The sequence below is a fragment of the Corythoichthys intestinalis genome, chromosome 16 (assembly GCF_030265065.1).
Source record: "Corythoichthys intestinalis isolate RoL2023-P3 chromosome 16, ASM3026506v1, whole genome shotgun sequence".
NCBI lineage: Eukaryota > Metazoa > Chordata > Actinopteri > Syngnathiformes > Syngnathidae > Corythoichthys > Corythoichthys intestinalis.
In genome coordinates, this window is record NC_080410.1 from 17,317,314 (window position 1) to 17,338,995 (window position 21,682).

At 36.6% G+C, this 21,682-nt stretch overlaps 2 protein-coding genes across 4 annotated transcripts in view; both read left to right on the forward strand.

Moving 5' to 3' along the window:
* brsk1b (BR serine/threonine kinase 1b) overlaps window positions 1-8,726 on the forward strand; it is a 45,970-nt gene extending 37,244 nt beyond the window's left edge. For both annotated transcript variants that reach the window (XM_057817166.1, XM_057817167.1), the window contains exon 20: window positions 1,128-8,726. In XM_057817166.1, coding sequence (XP_057673149.1) covers window positions 1,128-1,345 — 218 coding nt within the window. In that variant the 3' untranslated portion in view covers window positions 1,346-8,726. The remainder of the gene's footprint in view (window positions 1-1,127) is intronic.
* An 8,642-nt stretch (window positions 8,727-17,368) lies between these two features.
* cpt1a2b (carnitine palmitoyltransferase 1A2b) overlaps window positions 17,369-21,682 on the forward strand; it is a 56,501-nt gene continuing 52,187 nt past the window's right edge. For both annotated transcript variants that reach the window (XM_057861464.1, XM_057861465.1), the window contains exon 1: window positions 17,369-17,517. The gene's annotated coding sequence lies outside the window, so the exon portion shown is untranslated. The remainder of the gene's footprint in view (window positions 17,518-21,682) is intronic.

Genomic DNA, 21,682 nt, shown 5'->3' on the forward strand with positions numbered 1-21,682 from the left:
AGTGTTTGATGATCACTCAGCACAGACCTTTAAAGGCTAAAGCAACATTGCATATTCTCTCTTGCTAAGATAAGCACACAAATCTTACCATGTGTGCAAGCCTTGAGAGGAGAGGACACTGGCGAGTTGGGGGAGGGGGGGACGCAGCACATCAAATGAGTGACACAACCAGACACTGCTACGATACAGGCTAACTACATAGAACATGTCATGCATTGTGAACATGTGACGGAAACTATTTGGCATTTTCGTTTCGTCTCCTCAGACGAAAATTGGCATTTGTCTCGTTAGGTTTAGTCTCCCAAAACACGTTTTTAGCTCATTATCGTCTCGTCATCGTCATGAAACAATTCTTCGTTAACAAAAATTTTCGTTATTGTCATCGCTGACGAAAACAACATTGGTTGACACATAATGTATCTGCTGACATTCTTAAACCACGTGGATGTTTCCGAAGACGTCTAGTAGATGAGTTGCGACTGGCAGGGTGCCAGATTGGAAAGGCTGTCTCCAGCTCGATGGTAATGGTAATGGTAATGGTGTTTTACTTATATAGCGCGTTTCCACCTTTCAAGGCGATCACACCATAAAACCCACCATGTTCAACAAAAACCAGCCCAAATTACAACCTCCAGTTCAGGATAAGATGTTTACTTTATACATCTATATGCATATATTCGGATTATAACCAGAGAAAAAAAATAAGTCAATATTATGATGGAATCATTTTTTGTTTTGCCAAAAGGTGAAAACTGCTGTGTTACTTTCATTCCAATAAATAGAATAGTTGATAACCATTCTAAATGTATTTATTAATAAACCTCAAAAATACATATTTGTCAATAGAAATCACTATTAAAGTACTTACCGTATATATATTATTATGTAATCATTTCCACACCCGAAGACAAAGTGCATTCTGGGAAAAGTATTTGTATTGTAATTCGTGTCAAAAGCGGAAGCAAATCCACCTGTCATAAGGAAATTATTTGAAACACACCAGAATAAACAATAAGTTAATTTATTTATGCCCCTACTGATGAAAAAGTCAGAGAGGAAACACTGCGTAGATACTGTCTACTGTATGTTACTGTTTCTCTCAAACTTTATGTAAATGTACTCTTCAGATGAGAAGAATGGCAAACCGTCCCGCCAGCCTAGCACACCATCACGTCAGAATTCCAAGCATTCTGAAAGCGGATCTGATCGGTGCGAGAAGGAGTGTGCAGTGGAGTCGGCGAGTGGAGGTGGCAGCAACGGTGGCAACATCTTACAAAGGCAAGGGTCAGGAAAAGATTTGACCAGACTTCTTTCCACATCCAATGGGACGCAGTCACACCCGTGAAATGAATGGTTCGAAGAAGAGGATGGATAGCTCCATTTCCCTTAATTTTCCCCACATCCTCTCGATCCTGTTTCCTACCTTTCCGCCTTGCTATTTGGCCATCAGTCCCTTGTGACACAATGGAAAAGGGAGAAGATTTTACTGAAAGCTCTGTGGACGAGCTGATCTTTTCTCAGTCCTTAAGGGCAAGTCGGAAGCAAGATTCCCCTCCTAAAAATCTCACTTTACCTGAAAATCTCGCAAGGAAAACACTTCACTTGCTAACGAAGAAAGCACATGATCCGCTCACTAACGTACTGGATGCTTCACATAGTTCACACTCTGCTGCAAACCTCTAATCAATGTCCAATGCACGGAGCACCTCGAGACATTTACATTTCTCGTCTCCTATTCTCATGAATGCCCCTCAACATTACTTGACACCTAACACGATCAGTCACGATATAATGGAATGTCTAATCAAATGGAGCAAAAAAACAAAAACAAAAACAAAGGTTGTGTTTTGGGAAAAGGAGACTACTGGATAAATCTGAACTAAGTAAATGACATTCAATCCTTTTGAACTGGGACGATTGAGTAAACCCTCCTAGTTCAAATGGATCGGGCGTCTACTAGTGACAAACTCATTTTAATTCACACAGAGGTGGATCTTATGGAGTGGGGCTTAATGTAACCCTCTAGATACTGTATGTTACGTGTGTATATCAAAAACAAGGCCCGCCCGATGCATCTTTCTTGGATTGTATGAGATTCATTAGGTCTCACAATTATTTCTGAATCATGATGATAAACGCTATGATACCATATTGCCTTTAATGGAGGAGAAATAGTGGATTACCGTTTAGATCTATCCCCATTTTCCACTCACATTGCACACCCACAATTAGAGTCTCCCAGGCAAAAAAAAAAAAAAAAAAAAAAAAAAAAAACTTGGACATTAGAAAGGGAGACAAAACACACAATGGCTCATAATAGGCCACTGAAGGACACAACATAAGTAGCAGAAAGCCTCTTCAATCAACATAGAGATGACAATGAAAGTTGTTTTATTAGTTGTCTTTGAGGATGAAGTACAGCATTACCTGGATGAGGGTGTCGTAACATGTTAACAATTGACATGCGTGTACTTGTTTTTCAACTTTTTTTGTTGATTGTGATTTCAGTCCTTGCTCCACAGCAAAATCCATTCGAACCTTCTGACATTAAGTTGCTCTCTTATTGAAATCACTTACCCAGAGTCAGACTAAGACAATAATAATGAGAGAATTAAACAAAGACTTCCATTAGACTCGCAGTACTTGTTCAATTCATGCTAAATTACTTTAAAATAAATTAAATTCAATGTAAAACGTAGTGTTGCACCGATACCATTTTTTGGACTCTATATACCGGTTCCAATGTCAATACTGTACCAAAACCACATTTTTAACCAAATTTTAGGGCTGCAGCTATCGATGATTTTAGTAATCAATCAGTCTAGCAATTACTTAGTTCGAATAATTGAGTAATCGGATTAGAAACATTTAATGCGTTCAAAAATAAATTTTAGGAGACGTAAAACAAAGGCTTGCTAAGATTGCACTTCAAAATAGCATTAAATGTGAATACAAAATAAAATTCCCAAGTGTTTTTTTTTTCCAAACTATGCAAAATTGCACTTTCATTTCACAAGAGCAATAAATAATAATAAAAGAGGATCAAAGTACAACAAAAGAACAATTGGCTAACTTGCATAGCCAAAGTTCGCTAGCTTAAATGCCACAAAATGTTTTTTTTTAAATTCATTTATATATATTTTTTTTACAATGGTCTTAACAAATTGTTCCAACACCTTTTCCCACAAAAACTGCTAAATATACCTTTAAACTATATTACAGATGCATAAACAATCATATTAGCTCAAACAAAAACTTAACTTATGTTGGTCTTAACAGGGAGCAGCTGGATCCAGCTGTTAGATAAGTTATGTCATAATCACTGTTGCCGCTAGAGGGCAGTGTGTACAGCCAAAAGAATAAAACTAAATGGAAACACTTTCAAAACAATTCATTACAAAGCCACTCTAATTAAACAAATCCTCGAAGCAGCAACATTTGATTTGACGGTTTTCAAATTTTTCAAATTACTCCAGTTAATCGATAAATGGTTGCAGCACTACAAAATATATACAATATTTTTTTTTTGCTTTAAATACTACATTACTGTATTCTGACTTGATTATAGATTAGCTGCTACATGGCGTGGTCAGACATTGTTAAAAAAAAAACTATGAAACAACAACAAAAAAGACTAATACAAAGACAGAATCCAGTAGCCTTCAACTTTTTTTATTTGGAGTACCTGGTATATGTGAGAATAAATGGATAAACTTCTCCAAAACCTGAGACTTATTGACTCTCAAAGACCAAAATGTTGTTTTAGGACATTAGCTTTGCTCAGCTGCTATCCACTTATGCTAGCAGAGCACACAAGTTCATTAGCTTACGTTTTCCTGCTTTCCCTGCTAAAAGAACAAGATTTTTAATAGATGCTCATGTCAATCTCAGTTTTCATAAAACGTTAAATCTAAACGAAAACATTCAACAACACTTACCAGATGAAATGAAAACCCTTCTAGCTGCAAAACACCAACAGGACTTGACACTAGCATGTTCCAGCTTTAAAAAATATATACACTGACTTTTACCTGTTTTTTTTTTCTACCTTTCGCTTCTTCATTTTCTTCATTGTTGTCATCTTCTACTTTGTTTTTATCTTAGGTGGCGTTCATAATTGGCGGTCGTATTGAGTTGGACGACAAGTGGTGCTTTTTTAAGGTGGCCTGTATAGCTAGCAGTTGGAAACTAAATCTCAAAGAGTACTCTTTGTGCAGCATCAGCACATTAGGTCTTAGTGCTTTGACGTCATTTTAGTGCCGTATCAGTACCGGTGCAACACTAGTAAAAAGTGACTGATAATAATATCAAAATTTGCTATTATATCTACCAATTCAAAAGTTTTGGATCCTGTCGTGCTAAAACAGCCACTGAATTCAGCTTTACTTCAACCCATCAGTTATTTTTTTCACACTTCCGTTTACTGTATTTTCTGTTTCTCATAGTTACAATGTATACTAGGGTCCATTTCACAAGCAGGTTTAATGAAAATTCAGGTTATATTAACTCTGTAAAAAGGGAAATTCTGGGTTTTCGGTTACACAAAGTGTGATTATTTAAACCTGAGAAAGTGGAGGAGCTCAAGACTGTTTAACAAACAGGTGTTGCTAACACTGTTACTCTGGCAACCGACTCTCTGAATATAACCTGGTCAGGAGCAGGTTTTACTCAATGAATGTCAAGTTTTTCCTCTGTCTCCTCCCTCTTTCAGAGCCACAGGCAATTCGATTTCATCATTCAGTCAGCGGGGGAGTTTTGGGGAAGCCTTGTTCAGCTGTCTGTGTTTACAAATATGTATCTTTATTTTTAAAATCAAAGTCAGCATTGGAAAATGATTTTTTTTTTTTTTTTTAAAGATTTGTCAGATAGTTAATTCAGTCAGCATGATAAAAATATCTTGCTTCAGATAAAATTACTTCATACAAACACTTGACAAAAAATGCTGTTCATTCAAAAAACAATTTTCAGTGATCATGATAGAAGGTGTTGCCGAACTTCTTTACTGACATGGCATGTTCTTTTGTCAACAATCCCAAGGATGACGGTGCATTATTACTGTTCAGAAAAATAAAATATCAGTCAGGAATTGACTATTTTACAGCACGTTGATGTACTCACATTTTCAGAGTTATCTTTTTGAGTGGTAACTGTTCATGTCTCAGTCTGTCATTGACATACACAACTTAATCTTTCCTCTTGCAACATTATCACTTTCAGTCATGCACTGACGTTCCAGCAAATATTGTGTGTTACTTTGGAAACATACCGCTTTCTATTTTTTAAATAAGATTGGAGAAGCTGAACATTTAAGTAAGACACCTTTATAATGAGCGGTCAGAAAAGTGCCTCGCCTTGAAACAGCTTGAACCAGTCATTGCGGGTTTGCCTTGTTATAAACCTGTCAAACTCATCAAGGAGGTGGTCTACCAAATTGCAGGTGAATGATGCATAATCCGTTACAATACTTTCATTTTATATTCTGTTAATGATGTTAAGGTGACGCCTCAGACTGTGATTGGTAATTTTATTTTCTACCAGAATTTCCCACTCTCTGCATTTGATTGTATGTCATTTCTCATCAACCTTGTGTTTTCATGTGTGTGCACTAATTTAATTTAATAATAATAATTAAATTGGGGCTCAACTGATGATGGCTTTTTATGGTTGGGCTTCTGGTGAAACTACTTAGAGTAGCTAAAATCAGCTGTTGTGTAACTGAGAATGCAGTTTTCTATCTACAAGTAGTTCAAAAAGGAGTTCAGAGTTAACTCGGAGTTTATTGAAACTGCTTTGTGAAATAGACCCCTGGAATATTACAGACAAACGCACACAATCATTTACTGATCTTATTACATTAAAATGCCAAGACCAGATTAATTTAGGAATTCATTGATTTACAGGCGCAATAAAAACAACAATAAAATGAGACAAAATATCCAAAACTTTCTCATCAAATTAAAAATTCAGAGTAATCCGATATTTGGAAACCATCCATAAACATCAATTTAACTCATCGGCTGCCATTGAGGGTGATAGACATTTAATCAATTTGAACTGCCAGCCCTCCCAATTCAAAGGGAATAGATGGCTACAATTCACAAACCTTAAATTCACAGCAGAAGGATGAAAAAAGCCAAATGATTGGACGTCTATCATTGTAGATCGTACTGAAAGAGATATTAAAGCTAGTAACAATGTATTGCTTGCAAAGGGCAAAAAAAACTAAACATGCAAATGTATAACACATTGATTGTGACATTTCTGTCATTGTAACGGGGCAAGACAAAATTCAACCCACGTGTATAGAATGATTGTTTTCCCTTATTTGTACTTTGGTCTTTCTGTGTTTTCATGCCACCAGCAAATAGGCACTATCAATATGAATGCTCATATAAATATTTATGTATTTATTTTTTCAATTATGTATTTATTTGTTATTGCTATTTCATGGACCACAATAGCTTTTAATATTGTGAAAATTAGTGCTGCAAAAACACCTTTTAGTGTTATTATGTTATGTTGTTTATTTTAAACACGCATTCTGTCCATTGTTATTATTTGCCACTGTAAATGAGTTGCACCTCCAAAGATAAAAGGTTCCACACATACACAAGAAAAGTTTAGCTTATTTTTCCCTGAAATTGTCTTTGACAGTCTTGGTATAAAAGAACTCAAGCTGGAATGTAAAAAAAAAAATGGGCGCAAACGTGCATGTAACACTGTTCGAAACACAGGCACGCCACTTCGAAAATTAAAAATAATTCCTAGCTACACGAGCAAAGTATTTTAGTCCTCACAAAATTAGCAATTAACATGATTACTTAGAGTTTTGGCTTGAATAGAATGATAACTTAAATGTTTACATGCTATTGCTGCATGTTGATATTTGCATCTAGCTCAAAGCACCACTCTTCCCACTACTGTTTGTGAGTGCAGCCTCGCTGTGGAATCCTATTTGGCTCACTATGCTACATTGTGACGACAAGAAAGAAAGAAGAATATTTGTAAATTTCTTTTTATTGTTTCAAAATGATGCACTCTCATGCGTATACATTCCTAATGAGCTTGCATTTATTTCTTGACATGCACTGAAGACAAATGTCGCAATAGTTAATAGTAGTCTTTTTGACTACTTCCTCTTTCTGCAGTTGTGATTGTTCTTGAAAATTGAAACATGACATATTCAACCAAAAAGTGTCATTGTTTTTTGAAGAGAACAGGTTTCTAACATTGAACATTGTATCACTATTTTTTCTTATCATCTGAAGTTATACTTTCCTTTCTCCCTTCAAAGCAAAAAGGCAGGTTTTGAGAAGTGTGGGCTACACAGTTCTAAGGTCAGAGTGTCAGAAATGTTTGAAGAAAAATTGTGAATGAGATACATGAACACCTTTGAAGCATGACATGAAAGTTTTATTTGGAAAGAAACTTTTCCTATAAGGAAATCAGAAACGTGAGATATCCATACCACAAAGGACTGATGATTTTGAAATTGCGATGAGTAAACCTAGTAATAATGCATTGCTACTTTTGAATACAACAACCCACCCTCACCCGTCCCACCCACCTGTCATTTAATCACTCACCTTCCCTTTGTATACATTTTACACTGATTACTGCAACACATATTACCACTGTATGCCTTTGTCTGTCTCCAATGTATGCCATCTGTTACCATGTAGTGCTCATGATCTTTTATCCACACTGTAGTAGCCATAAAACCTTCTCGCTCATTATCCTCATGTGTCATTTTTCAGCTATCACCGGCATTTACACTTACATCACCACAATCATTTATCTCTCACTCATATGTTCATCACAAAAAACTCCACCTCTTGCCCACCATACAAATCATACAGAAACGGAAACATTCTAAACAAGAAAATACCATTTCTGGAGAAATTGCGCAAAGATTCTTTGTTTTGCTGTTTTGGTATATTTTTCCTAATTCCCACTGGAATTCACATACATGTTTGTCATTTTCATAGACGGATGTGGCCTACATGGCCGTCTTTGGCACTGACATACTGTATATGGCTCTCAATCATCACATCAATGTATCTGGCCATCAATGTCATTTGCGTTGACTCAACCCAATGTGATTACCGACAGGATGTGAGTGTCGCATGCGCAGTACATGCACAAGTCAAAGGCGCATGCGCACTGCTACGGCGGGTGAACGATGTGAGTCACGCATGCGTACAGTATTAAAGTCTTGAACCGGAAGCTTGAGCGAAATTGTGTTGAACTGCTATTATATTGTGCTTGCATGTATGAGATTATGAACTCGTTTTCGAATATATAAAACTTGAGTACACCTCTTACATTTCTGCAGGTATATAATGATATATTTTCATGGGACAACACTCAAGATATGAATGTTACACAAGTAAAAGTAGTCAATATACAGCTTCTACAACCCCTAGCAAAAACTATGGAATCCCCAGTCTCGGATGAGCACTCACTCAGACATTTTATCATGTAAAACACACTCAGATAAAAAGCTTGAAAAAATAATGAATTACTTCAAAACTGCAACTCTTTAGCATTCAAAAACACTAAAAGAAATTAATTTTTTAAAAAAACATTGTGGTGGTCAGTACATGTTACTTTTATAGAGCAAGTGCAGGGAAATATATATGGAATCACTCCATTCTGAGAAAAGAAAATATGGAACAATGAGAAACAAACAAAGAAATAACAATCGAAACATCTTTAGTATTTAGTAGCACCACCACTGGCTTTTATGACAGCTTGCAGTCTATGAGGCATGGACTTGATAAGTATTCTTCATCAGTTTGGTGCCAACTCTCTTTGATTGCAGTCGCCAGATCATCCTTGCAGGCTGGAGCCTTGCTGTGGACCTTTTTTTTTTTTCAATTTCCACCACAGGTTGTCAATAGGGTTGAGATCTAGGCTATTTGCAGGCCATGACAGGAATACTCTAACAGTTTTAGCTCTGTGGCATGATGCATTGTCATCTTGGAAAATGACAAACATATTTTCAATTGAATGGATAAGAAAGCTGCATAAAATTTCAATGTAAACTTGTGAATTTATTGAAGATTTAAACACAGACATCTCCCCAGTGCCTTTGCCTGACATGCATCCCCATATCATCAAGGACTGAGGGAATTTTGATATTTTCTTCAGGCAGTTATCTTAGTAAATCTCACTGGAACAGCACCAAACCGAAGTTCCAGCATCATCACTTTCTCCAACATATAACAACATAACCTGCATGTACACTTTTTGCTAGGGACAGGACATTAATAAGACCAAACAGCCTGGTTGAGCGGCGGTCAGGGCTACATTTCTCACCAATAAGAACCTAATTAATTGAAAGGCTAAATGATTAATGCAAAATAAATCTGTATTGACTTATAGTAACTTTCACACTGCAAATTCACATTATAACATCTTAATCTTATAGTTTTTCTTAAATCTAGTCGAATAATTTTCTTCATCTTGGTTTGAGTTTTAAAGGCTAGTTAACAGATTAATGTGTCAGATTCTTCCAAATACTTATAGTAAATTTACCATTTGTTCTTATTAAGCCCAAAAATCTAAAAGACGATCATTTTTTTACCTAAATCTAGAAAAAAAAGCCTTCGAATAGTGTTCTGAACAATATCTATTCTTGAATTAAGAACATTTCTGACAAACAAGTTTTTTCAAAAATTAAATATAGAAGCTTTTTGCTTTTATCAGCAAATTTCAATTGCAATATTTGAACAAAAATTTGTGTATTTACATACAAAGAAATACACAATTGTTAATCATCTCTTCAATATCCAGAATGCAAAAAAATAAACTTTTGTCTTAATACCACTCAAAATTGTTTGTCTAAATAAATTAAATATCACAAAAAAAACAATGTCTTAGTCAGGGAATAACAAAAATAAATAAAAATGGAGCCTTCCTTCAGGAAAAACTCTACTTTTGTCCACAAGCAAAGCCAAACTCAACAAAAAATGAAAGCTCCTTTGGGCTGCTTTAAGACCACATAAGCGAAATAAAAATGAAAACTGGGAAGAAGGGGGTACACCTTGGTTCCCTGAGCAGAGTTCACAGTATTTCTCATTTTAATCAATTTTGGCATAGTAGAATACACATACAGGAGGACACTTCTCCCGAAGCAGCTTCTACTCAGGTTAGCAAGTTCACACAGTGTAATGTAATGGTAACACTAAACTGTGATACAGGTCGGACTTTCAGAAGCAAAATTAGTGGTGCCCACCGTTTCCCACCTTCACAACAATGACTGTTCACATTACTTACAGCGCTGCTGGCCAAGAAAAAAAACAAAAAACTTCTAATATCCTCCTCTTCGAAGCGGGCGGAGGAGGCAGCATGTGGACATGTGATGTAATTCTGTGTGCCTCCGAGGGGGGGATCAAGTCATCACCCAATCAAACAGCTCATTCAGCAAGTGATAAGGGGGTAAATGTAAGTCTGCAAATAATGAAAATAGTTCACTTAATAATGGTAGGGTCAATTCTATCGTCACAACATATGGGAGGACAACCTAAATGACCTATATAACTGAACACATTATAACCAGGGGTGAAAGTGGCTCGAATTTCTTGCCGGAACTCCCCGACGTGAAGGTCGCCATGGAGCCAGAAATTTTCTTTATTTATTTTCTTTTTTTTTTTGGGGGGGGGGGGGGGGGGGGGTCAAACCTCCTAAAACTACTGAAGTGCAAAGAAAACTGTTTTGGCACAGTTATTTCTATAACATACAAAAACTGATTTTCATTTAAAATTAAAAAAAAAAAAAAAAAATTAAAAAATTAAATAAAACGTGTGTGTGTGGGTGTGTGATGTAACCGTCTTTATATGCATTTATGTATGTGAGTATATGTATGCACATATATATGTGTGTACGTATATATGCATGTATGTGTGTGTATGTATTTATATGAATATGCATGTAGTGGGGAGGGCAGGTATTTGACACGCTGCCAATGGGTTTTCCCATTGGCGGTGTGTCCGGTGCTTGTTCTCCCCACTGTAAGTGTGTGTGATTGTGTATATGTATATGTATGTATAGATATATTAGAATAGTAGTGGTATTAAATAATTAAGGTTCACCGTGGGATACTACTTAAGGGACACGTTGCCGTTGCAAGAAAGGGCTTCTCCCTCCAGTCAAGGAGGTGAGACCGTTCCCTTCGAGCCTATGGTAGAGGCTCATCAGGGTCAAGTTCAAAGACCCCTACATAGGAAGCCACAAAACTTGATTTGGGTTAAATTGTTAGATAGTTTGAGTTTGTTTACTGTTATGTTTGTTTGTTTTTCTCTCCCCTATGTTTTCAAGGGGAAATGGGAGCACACCAGGATGTTGAAGTGGTTTAGAGAAACAATTATAGATGCAAGGTAATCTAATGAAAATTGCGTCATTTAATATAAACGGAGTACTCAACCCTATTAAAAGAGGGAAAATTTTGACAAAACTTAGAAAAGACAAAATACAAATAGCCTTTTTACAAGAAACACATCTTAGTGATCTAGAACATACTAAATTGAAAAAATCAGGCTATAAATATGTCTACTTTTCTTCTCATGAGTCAGGAAGGCGAAGGGGAGTAGCAATTCTTATTTCGGGAGCAATAAACTATGAACATGTGTCAGAAATAAAAGATAAAGAAGGGAGATATATTATGATAACAGGAAAAATAGAGGGTAAATTAACAAGTCTCTTTAATGTATATGTTCCCCCTGGCAGTGATTGGTCATTATACAAACATGTATTTGAATTGATGATAACAAAAAGTCAAGGGTCTATGATATGTGGAGGGGATTTCAACATAAGATTAAATCCAAAATTAGACACCTCAAATGGTAAATCGGACACAAAACATATTACAAAAAAACTTACAATCTACATGACAGAAATGGGAATAATGGATGTATGGAGAGAACTGAATCCGGCAGGCAGAGACTATTCACACTATTCGTCAGCACATAGGGTTTACTCTCGGATTGACTATTTTTTCGTGTTTAAAGAAGATCTACAGAGAGTAAAAGATTGTATAATTGGCCCATGCACAATATCAGATCACGGGCATATCTACATGTCGATCCAGTTAAGTAACAGGTTTAAAACAACATCATGGAGACTAAATTCTAACATTTTGAATAACATAAATATTAAACAAAAATTGAAAAATGAAATCGAACGATATATCGAACAAAATGATAACGGCGAGGTAACACCACCCATAATGTGGGACGCGTTAAAGGCTGTCATTCGGGGTCAGATAATAGCCATCTCTACCTATGAGGAAAAACTCAGACAACAAAAACTTAAAACCTTGGAGGAAAAGTTGAAAGATCTCCAAAAAGCACATTCAAGAACAATAAAAGATGAAACTGCATCAGAAATCAAAACCGTAAACAAAGAACTAGATGAATTGAACACACAAGAAACTCAGAAAAAAATCCTCTTTACAAAGCAACAGCATTATGTGGTGGGAGGGAAGTCAACGAAACTCTTATCATACCTACTTAGAAAACAGCAAGCTGAGAGAACTATTTATAAAATAAAAAACCCCAAAACCAACGAAATAGAAAGTAACCTGGGAAAAATACAAAGATGTTTTCGGAAATACTATGAAGAACTATATTCTCAACCACAATTAAATAATAATACACAGATCAAAGAACTTCTAGCTCACCTTCAACTACCACAACTAACAGAGGAACAAAATGACAAAATAATAGCTAAAATAACAAAAGATGAATTAAGACTAGCGATCGGGAAACTAAAGACAGCTAAATCACCAGGGGCTGATGGTTTCAGTTCAGAGTGGTATAAAACAATGCAGGAACAATTAATTCCACCATTACTGAAAACATATAATTGGGTTCTAGAAAGGAAAATAGCCCCACCCTCCTGGAAAGATGCAATAATCACAATAATACCAAAAGAGGGAAAAGATAGCCTCGAATGTGGTAATTACCGACCGATTAGCCTCCTAAATGTTGATTATAAATTATTCACCTCCATAATCTCTAACAGATTAAAATCAGTACTACCAGATCTGATACACATGGATCAAACGGGCTTCATAAGACAAAGACAAACACAGGATAACATTAGGAAGATAATACACGTGATAAAACAAGTAATGGGAGAAAAAGAGGAGATGTTGATGTTAAGCCTAGACGCTGAAAAGGCATTTGATTCGGTGAGATGGACATTCCTCTATGAAGTACTCGGAAAATTTGGCTTCCACTCATCAGTGATAGAAATTTTGGCAGCGTTGTATAAAAACCCACTAGCAAGAATTAAACTTAATGGGGAACTGAGTGAGCCTTTTAAACTGGAAAGGGGAACAAGACAGGGCTGCTGCCTGTCACCACTCCTTTTCGCCATATTCATAGAACCCTTGGGCCAATTGATCAGACAAAGGCTAGACATAAAGGGTATAATCATGAGACCAGGGGAACAAAAATTGGCATTATTTGCAGATGACCTATTGCTGACCATAGCACAACCAACACAGACATTACCCAAATTAATGAATATGTTAGAGGAATATGGCAGGCTATCGGGATATAAAATTAACATACATAAAACACAAGCCCTGACATTCAACTATGATCCTCCACCACAGATCAGGACAACGTACGAATGGAACTGGGAGGCGGGTTCAATTAAGTATCTTGGGGTTCAGATACCTAAAGATTTGACAAAGTTATTCGAATTTAACTATAATCCTTTAAATTTAAAATTAAAAGCAGATCTGCAAAGATGGAATGTTATACCCTCCCTTAGTCTGAGTTCTAAGATTGAATCAATTAAGATGAACATACTTCCACGACTGCTTTACCTCTTCCAATGTCTACCTGTTAAGATACCATCGAAACCATTTTTGGAATGGGAGAGATTAATTTTGAGATATATCTGGCAAGGAAAACGGGCTAGAATTAAATTCAAAACACTGCAACTGAGCAAAAACAAGGGTGGAATGGGACTTCCAAACCTACAAGAATATTACTACGCAGCCCAGCTAAGACCTTTGATTTGTTTATGTTCCTCAACATACAGTGCGGGTTGGAAAGAAATTGAATGTTCTAATCTCCAGGGAATGCCAATGTCTGCTTTGATGGCTGATAATGTACTGTGGCATCGTTTGAACATTGCAGATGGCAACATAACTCATCACTTGTTGCAGGTCTGGCAGGAGGTATGCAAAAAACTTAAAATTGAGAACTCACTCAAAAGGTTGAGATGGTGTGCCCTCGACACAGAATTCACACCAAACAAAACAGATAATAGGTTTAAAAAGTGGATTTCAAAAGGCCTGACCTCATATCAATCATTCACACAAGACAGTAAATTTCAGGACTTTGAAACCCTGATATCTAAAAATGGCCTAGAAAAAGACGATTTTTATAGATACCTGCAAGTTAGACACTATTTTCACCATAACATATTAAAAAATATAAATAGACATGAAAATTTGGTCCTACAAGAAATTGTAAACCTTCTTGAGTCCAAAACCTGCAATAAAATTATTTCCAAATTGCATAAAATTATTAGACTAACCAAGATGGAGAACACTCAGTATATAAAACAAAAATGGGAAGGGGAGGGAAATATGCGACTAGACGAAAAAAGCTGGGAGAACATGTGCCAACTGCAATGGACTATAACGAGCTCAAATATATGGCGTGAATTCTGCTGGAAAAACATCATGAGGTACTTTATAACCCCGATCCAAAAACGACACCTGGGTAAAGGAGATGCCTGCTGGAGAGACTGTGGAACAAATGGAGCGGACCATTCACACATATTTTGGAAATGCAATGTTATTAAACCATACTGGACTGAGATTCACACACACTTGGAGAATATTTTCGGGCAACATATCCCTTTTAAATGTGAATATCTGTATTTGGGTGATTTGAAACTGAATAAGCTGAAAGTCAATGATAAAAAACTGTTCAATATTTTATTAGCAGCCACCAAGAAATCTATTACCAGGAAATGGCTCAAGAAACAATCACCAACCATTGAGGAATGGATAGATATTATACATGAAATTTACATTATGGAGAAGCTGTCATTTTCACTTACATTGCAGATGGATAGATTTTACTTGATATGGTCCAAATGGACTGAGTACGTGACACCAGTTAGAATGGATTTCAATTGACGCTCAAACAAAAAAGTACATCCCTATCTTGCTGGGTAAGAAAACAATTCCTGATGTGCTCCCAAATTCTTTATTTATTAATTAATTAATTAATTTTTTTCTGTTTTTTTTTTGTTTTGTTTTTTTTGTTTTTTTTCAAGTTATTGTGTTATTTTTTTCTCGTTTCCTTTAAGAGGAAAAGCAATGAATCGAGAAATGGACGATCTTTATTCACTATTGTAAGTACAAAGTACTGTGTATTATTTGTGAGTCGGAAAAAAAAATAAAAACTTAAATTATAAAATTGTATTTTTCAATGATTTGCAAAATAAAAGTCAACAAACACAGCAATAACCCCAACCTCCATCTCCTAATTTTTATTTTCACTCATTTAAGAACTACTTAAGAACATAGGATGTATATCACAATTGAAGTTAATGTAAACATTTACTTTTGCTCTTTCTTTCTTTTTTTTTTTATAATAAAGATATAAGTAACATACAATCAGAAAAATAAGTACAAATGACTTATATTATGCAGAGTGAAATGGAATATATTTTGAAGATCGCGCAAACATTGACTTTTTTAAATCAGAAGGAAATGAATAAGTAGCCTAACATAAATGAACAGATATATGTCGAAAGTGCACATTGACAGCTAAGATGTTCTGAACCTCTCCATCAGAGCAAATATAACTAAATATGATAAATAAGCCTCCTCAACTCTTTCCTTGCTCTTAAAGATTTGTTCCATTTTCTGTTGCATTGCCCTTTTTTGTCGCATCAATTCAACAAACTTTTTTTTGTTTGTTGTTGTTCCAGAAAACATGCACATTTGAACCAATCAGAGCTAACTATCTCTGCTGATCACGTGTCAGTATGTCAGCCAATTGAACGGATAAATGAGTCCAGGCGTTTTGCTTTGCTGCGTGCATTCGCACATTGACGTGACTCATTATCGTCAGACTAAGATAACTGATAACTGCAGCAGCTGGGGTAACCTCCATGCCGTCCATGAAATGAAATAAACAATAAATATCGGCGGAAACAGATTACGTGACACAAGCACTTTATTATGCTTGTTGTTAACACTTGTGTATGTAAATCTAATGTTGGTAGATTGTTTTCTTCTTGGAGATGAAATGCATGTGTGGCAGCTTAGCATTATTATTTTTTTAACATAGCGTTTTGACAGTTGCCGTCATATTTTTGGAATCAAAGCACCGTGTACCGGAACAGCATTCCGGTGTTCTGACAAATTTTGCAACCCATCAAAAATTGCTACCTTGCGGTTTTGCGCATGCGCGTAACGTTAAAAATGGCCGCGAATGCAGCGATTCCAAAGTAAACACTACAAACTTTCTTTACAGAAAGGAATATTTACTTAAGTTTGGTCATGTAAAGACATGTACAAAAGTTCTCAGACACATCCTACCATGTTAGCTGCACACAGCAACTGCACCCCGCGCTCTCACTGTTAATGACTTCGCCGTGTCGTTAAGTATTAATTTACGCCATTTTCGTGTTGCACATGTATGTTTATGATGTATCTAGTTTAGTTAGCACCTTTGGATAACATTGAGAGTCCAACTGAAAATAAAAGACGGCATTTTCAGCTCCACAAAAGCTTTGGGAGCAAAATTTTATAATGGAGCAAATTTTGACAGAACACCGGCCCTGAATCATATACCGGAACTGCGTTCCTGACCGTTCTGGCCCACTTTCACCCCTGATTATAACTGTACAATCCAAATAAGGTTGCTTAAAGGTTGGTGTGACAATTTGAGCATCCTGAAAAGTTGGTAGTGTTTTGTCCCTAGCGTCCCTATGCAAACCTATGCCCTTGCAGGGGCGAAATAATGCCGAGCTGAAATTACTCTGAATCCAGCAAGCACTCGCGAACACACTGCTCTGTGTTTCGTTCAGGTACACCTCCAAAAAGAAAGACAAATTAGTGTCCTTCTATACTCTGTACAGAACGCAAGATGAGACTTTTAAATGAAAGGCTGTCCAGCATAAAACAGAACGTATGGCCACCCTAATTTTGTCATTATTTTAATGGAAGTAATTCCTTCTAAATATAGGATAATTTCGACCAGGTTACTGTAACTCAACGTTTCAGTATTATGTGTGCAGTCTGGCTCAAACATCTAGCCACTGATTTACAATCCGAGTAAGTCCTCTGCTTCAACATAGAAGATCTTTGGCCGCCAGCGTTGAGTGAAAGCCGCGTTTGTGAGTTATTAGCCACAAGCTAGGCTAGTTTCCAGCGAGAGTGCTCACATCCGCTGCCGGTAAGGAGGGAGGGGCACAAACATACGCTTCTCTACTAGTCACATTGCCAGGCAAGCACCTTCCAACAATTTCAAGGTAAATTTCTACTCGTATTGTATTATATTTTCTCGTCTTACATTTATAGTTAGGCTTTAATTTAAGCGTATCTGCACCTATTTTCTCGTTGCGCTTCGCGCGGGTGGAGATGGTGCCGAAGCTGAATGGAGCTCTGTGTGCTGAACGAGTACTTCTCTAAAATGAACCGAGACGTTGTACATTGGCTAATGCACACTAAATATACCCTGGGTTAATGTGGTGTTTGTTTATTATTCGGATCGGGTTCCACTCACCACCGCTGGACGCGGATGGTGCAAGGATGGAGAGCAAACATGCCAGAGACTGCAGTCAGTGTAATTAAACCGGTTTACGAGAGTAAAGCAACATGAAAACAAGTTTCGCCTAAGGTTGTCATGGTCGCGTCGTTTAACCACAGTTACGACACACAATGACGCCTTAAGCGTTAACTGCATTTACTATCTAGAATTATCCAGAGTGGCACACGGTGGAAGACAGTCAGGTACAGGCTACATTGTTAACTAGTCGTTTGTTTTTGCCGCCCACTCATTTCGGTTGTGAGCCGACGCCAAGGTTTTCACAAATTCTTAAAATTCTTTAATATATTTGTATGGCATTGTTGTGTTATTCCTATTATCATACGTTATATGTTAATTTTACATGCACACAAGTATCCTTAATTTGTTTGTATTGCAGATATTTTCAAATTATATCCTTTGATCATTACTTCAGAATAAAGTAGGGCTGGGCGATATTTTTACTTTGACCTCAAAGTGCGTACGACAGGAAAAAAAAATCTTAAATAGCATTATTAGGTGAATTACAGTCATATTTTGAGACGATTCGACTAGGGCTGCAGCTATCGATTATTTTAGTAGTTGATTAATCGATGAACTAGTTAGTTTGAATAATCGGATAAGGAACATGAAAAATTAAAATACCTGAGCTGAGCCACAGACGGTATAAAAAAATAAATAAGGATCTATGTACAACAAAAGAACAATTGGCAAGCGAACATAACAAAGTCCATGAGCTTAAATGCTATAAAATGCTAACGTTTTTTTTTTTTGCAACGCTCCTAACAAATGGTTCAGACACACATTCCCACAAAAACGGCTAAATATACCTATAAACTAAATTACGAATGCATTAAAAAAAAACAGCTTTTGTTGGTCTGAACAGGAGCAGTTGGATTCAGCCATATGAAATGAAGCAGACCAGAGGGTAGTGTATCCACCCTAATCAATAAAACGAAATGCAAAAACTTTAAAAATAAACCATTACAACGCCACTTCAATTAAACGAATACTCGAAGCAACAAAATGTAATTCAAATATTTTTTTTCTAATCAGATACTCGAATTAATCGATTAATCGTTGCAGCACTAGATTCGACTATATACAACAATTTGGCAAAGCACAGATGATGAGAAATTAGTTTTTTAATCCGCTGTTTAGCCACGCCTACCATTAAAGGGCTCTAGCGTCCCCAACAGGAGGATGATGTGGGCAGGGTCATGGTTTCATCTGATTTAGAATTCAGCCCATTGAGGGGGAATTATTCAGAATGAGGAAAATGCGATTAAGAGAGCCGCAAAATGTCATTGTTGCAGTCTCTCTACTCCAATATTTTTACAGGATATTCTTTTTATCAAAGTATTTTTCCCCAATTGCTAAATAAATGGTATGGTCATGACAAATAACAGTCTTGTGCTAAATGGAATATGAAATAATAAAAATGCAATTATTCAGTACGCCATGGCAAGATTACTCCGTAATGGTCAAAACTGTCGCACCTCCCAAATGATGTTTTATGTCACCGTAGTTAGTCTGGCTTTTGTCATTTCCCTGCCCCGGCTTCGGAGAATGTAAACAAACTAAGAGGCGTGACAGCTAGCCAACATGCCAACCTGAACCGAGTGATGTCTCAAAGTCTTTATTTTCACTTTTCGAAGCAAAAAATTATGGAAAACTAGCCCGGATCATGTCACACGGTGGCGGGGTTGTCGATTGTCTTCGCTGATCAGCAACCCGCCCGCCGGCGAGCAAGTTACAGCTCGCTCCCCTGCTGCAGACAGGGGCGCTCACCGGGGAAGCAGCTGGAGAGTACCACCAGACAAATCGGCCGACCTCGGAGGAGCGCGTAGCTGCCACATGGTCAACACGAATATGGTGTAAAATCATGCTTTACCATACGGCAAAGACGTAAACAGTGAGAGAGGCGTGCAGTTTTTGTGCAGCTGCAATGGCAGGATGTGTCTGAGGAGAACTTTTCTGCATGTCCGTCCATGTTGAAATGGAAGTAAATAGTCCTTTATTTAAAGAAAGTTTGTAGAGTTTACTTTCTAATTACTGTATTCATGGCCATTTTTAACACAAGGTTGCAATTTCTGATGGCGTTGAAAATTTGACAGAACACCGGGGACATGAAGATGGCAATAAGCCGAGTATAGAGGGGGTGCACACAGGTCGTCAGCCGAGTGGCATTCTCGGTGGACAAAAAGCCACAAAATGCAAGCCACCTCCGTATTAAAACGTGTGCCATGATCTCAGTATTTAATATGGTACAAAATACAATGTTTACTCACTTCCTCGTAAGTCCAATGGTCCCACAGTTGTAGGGCTTGTTTTGGCCAATATCCGCGGTGTATGGGAACCTTTTGAAACCCAAAAAGGCTCACACGCCTCTTCCTGGTCCAGCAACAATTTTCTGCAGACGTCTGGCTAGCGTGAGGTAAAAAATAAACGAATTAATCCGCAAAATCGGCTGAATCCGCAGTCCATCTGCATGCTATAAAGCAATGCTGTATTATGTGATGCTGACCCGGGTGACGTCACATTCGCATTCATCCTAAACCCGAGACTGAAGCCGGAAGTCACTTATTATGATTTAATATATAAAACGATAGCTTCCACTCATATCCAAGCGGCATAAGCGGATTTTAAGGGGGGGTGGGCAGGGGGTCCAGGCCCCCCTGGTGGCCGAAAAGTGTCATTGCACGAAATTGACTTTCCTATATATATATATATATATATATATATATATATATATATATATATGTATATGTATATAAGTTGTAAAGAAATAAAACTGTAACAAAAATGAATGAAACTAACAAAAAATATATTTTTATAATGGGTCAAAAATTATTTTTCGAACAGATCATGTGACTAGCACCTTAGATGGTCATTTGCTTTGCATATGATTTTAAAAAAAAATAGGGGAGGGCAATTTTATTTTTCAAATGATTTTTTTCTTTGATTGAAAATATTTTTGATTGAAGCAACTTTTTTGGGGATTGAATGATTTACACACAAATGTCCTACCCATGATATGGCTCAAACACAAAAAGGATTGCTTCAATCAAAGAAAAAATTTTCAACGAAAAATTAAGTGTTCAAATGCAAATTTTTCAATCTCAAATACTTTTTCGCATTCAAAAACGTTTTCTATGATTGAAATTTTTTCTTTTTTTGATTGAAATGATTTTTCTTTTTGAAAAATATATGTATTTTTTGAAGCAACTTATTATTTGATTGAAAAATAAAGACAAAAATGTCCTAGCCAAAATATGGCCCAAACACAAATCCGCATTACTTCAATCAAAAAGTTGCTTCAATCAAAAAAAAACCTTGACTCCAATCAAAAAAAAAAAAAAAATCAATCACAGAAAAATAGCTTTCACATGCATTTTTTTGAGGTTCAAATTTATTTTTGCTTTCAAACATTTTTTTTGTATTGAAGCGCCTTTTTTGGATTGAAAATATATATTTTGATTGAAGCAAGTTTTTTTTTTTTTTTTTTTTGAAGCAACTTTTTTTTTGGATTGAATAATAAAGACACAAATCTACCTCCATATGGCTCCGCCCAGGATATACAATTTTTACTGGGGTAACTACATTGGCACGACACCGGCGGGCGTACCATATTCAATGGATGACGATCTTGGCGAAAAGTATTGCCTAAGCAGCCTGATTTAGAATTCCCCTCAAGAATGATGGGAAACAGTAAACGCTCATTGTCAACTTATTATTATAAATATTTTTGTAAGTTAAGTTCGGGGTCATCAACATGTTGTGCCCCCCCAGCGCCAAAAGTCAAACTCCGCCTATGCCAAGCGTTCCATTTCATTCAGGAGCGTAAAACACTGCGTGAAATTTGAAATAAACATGCTTTTTGGTGTCAT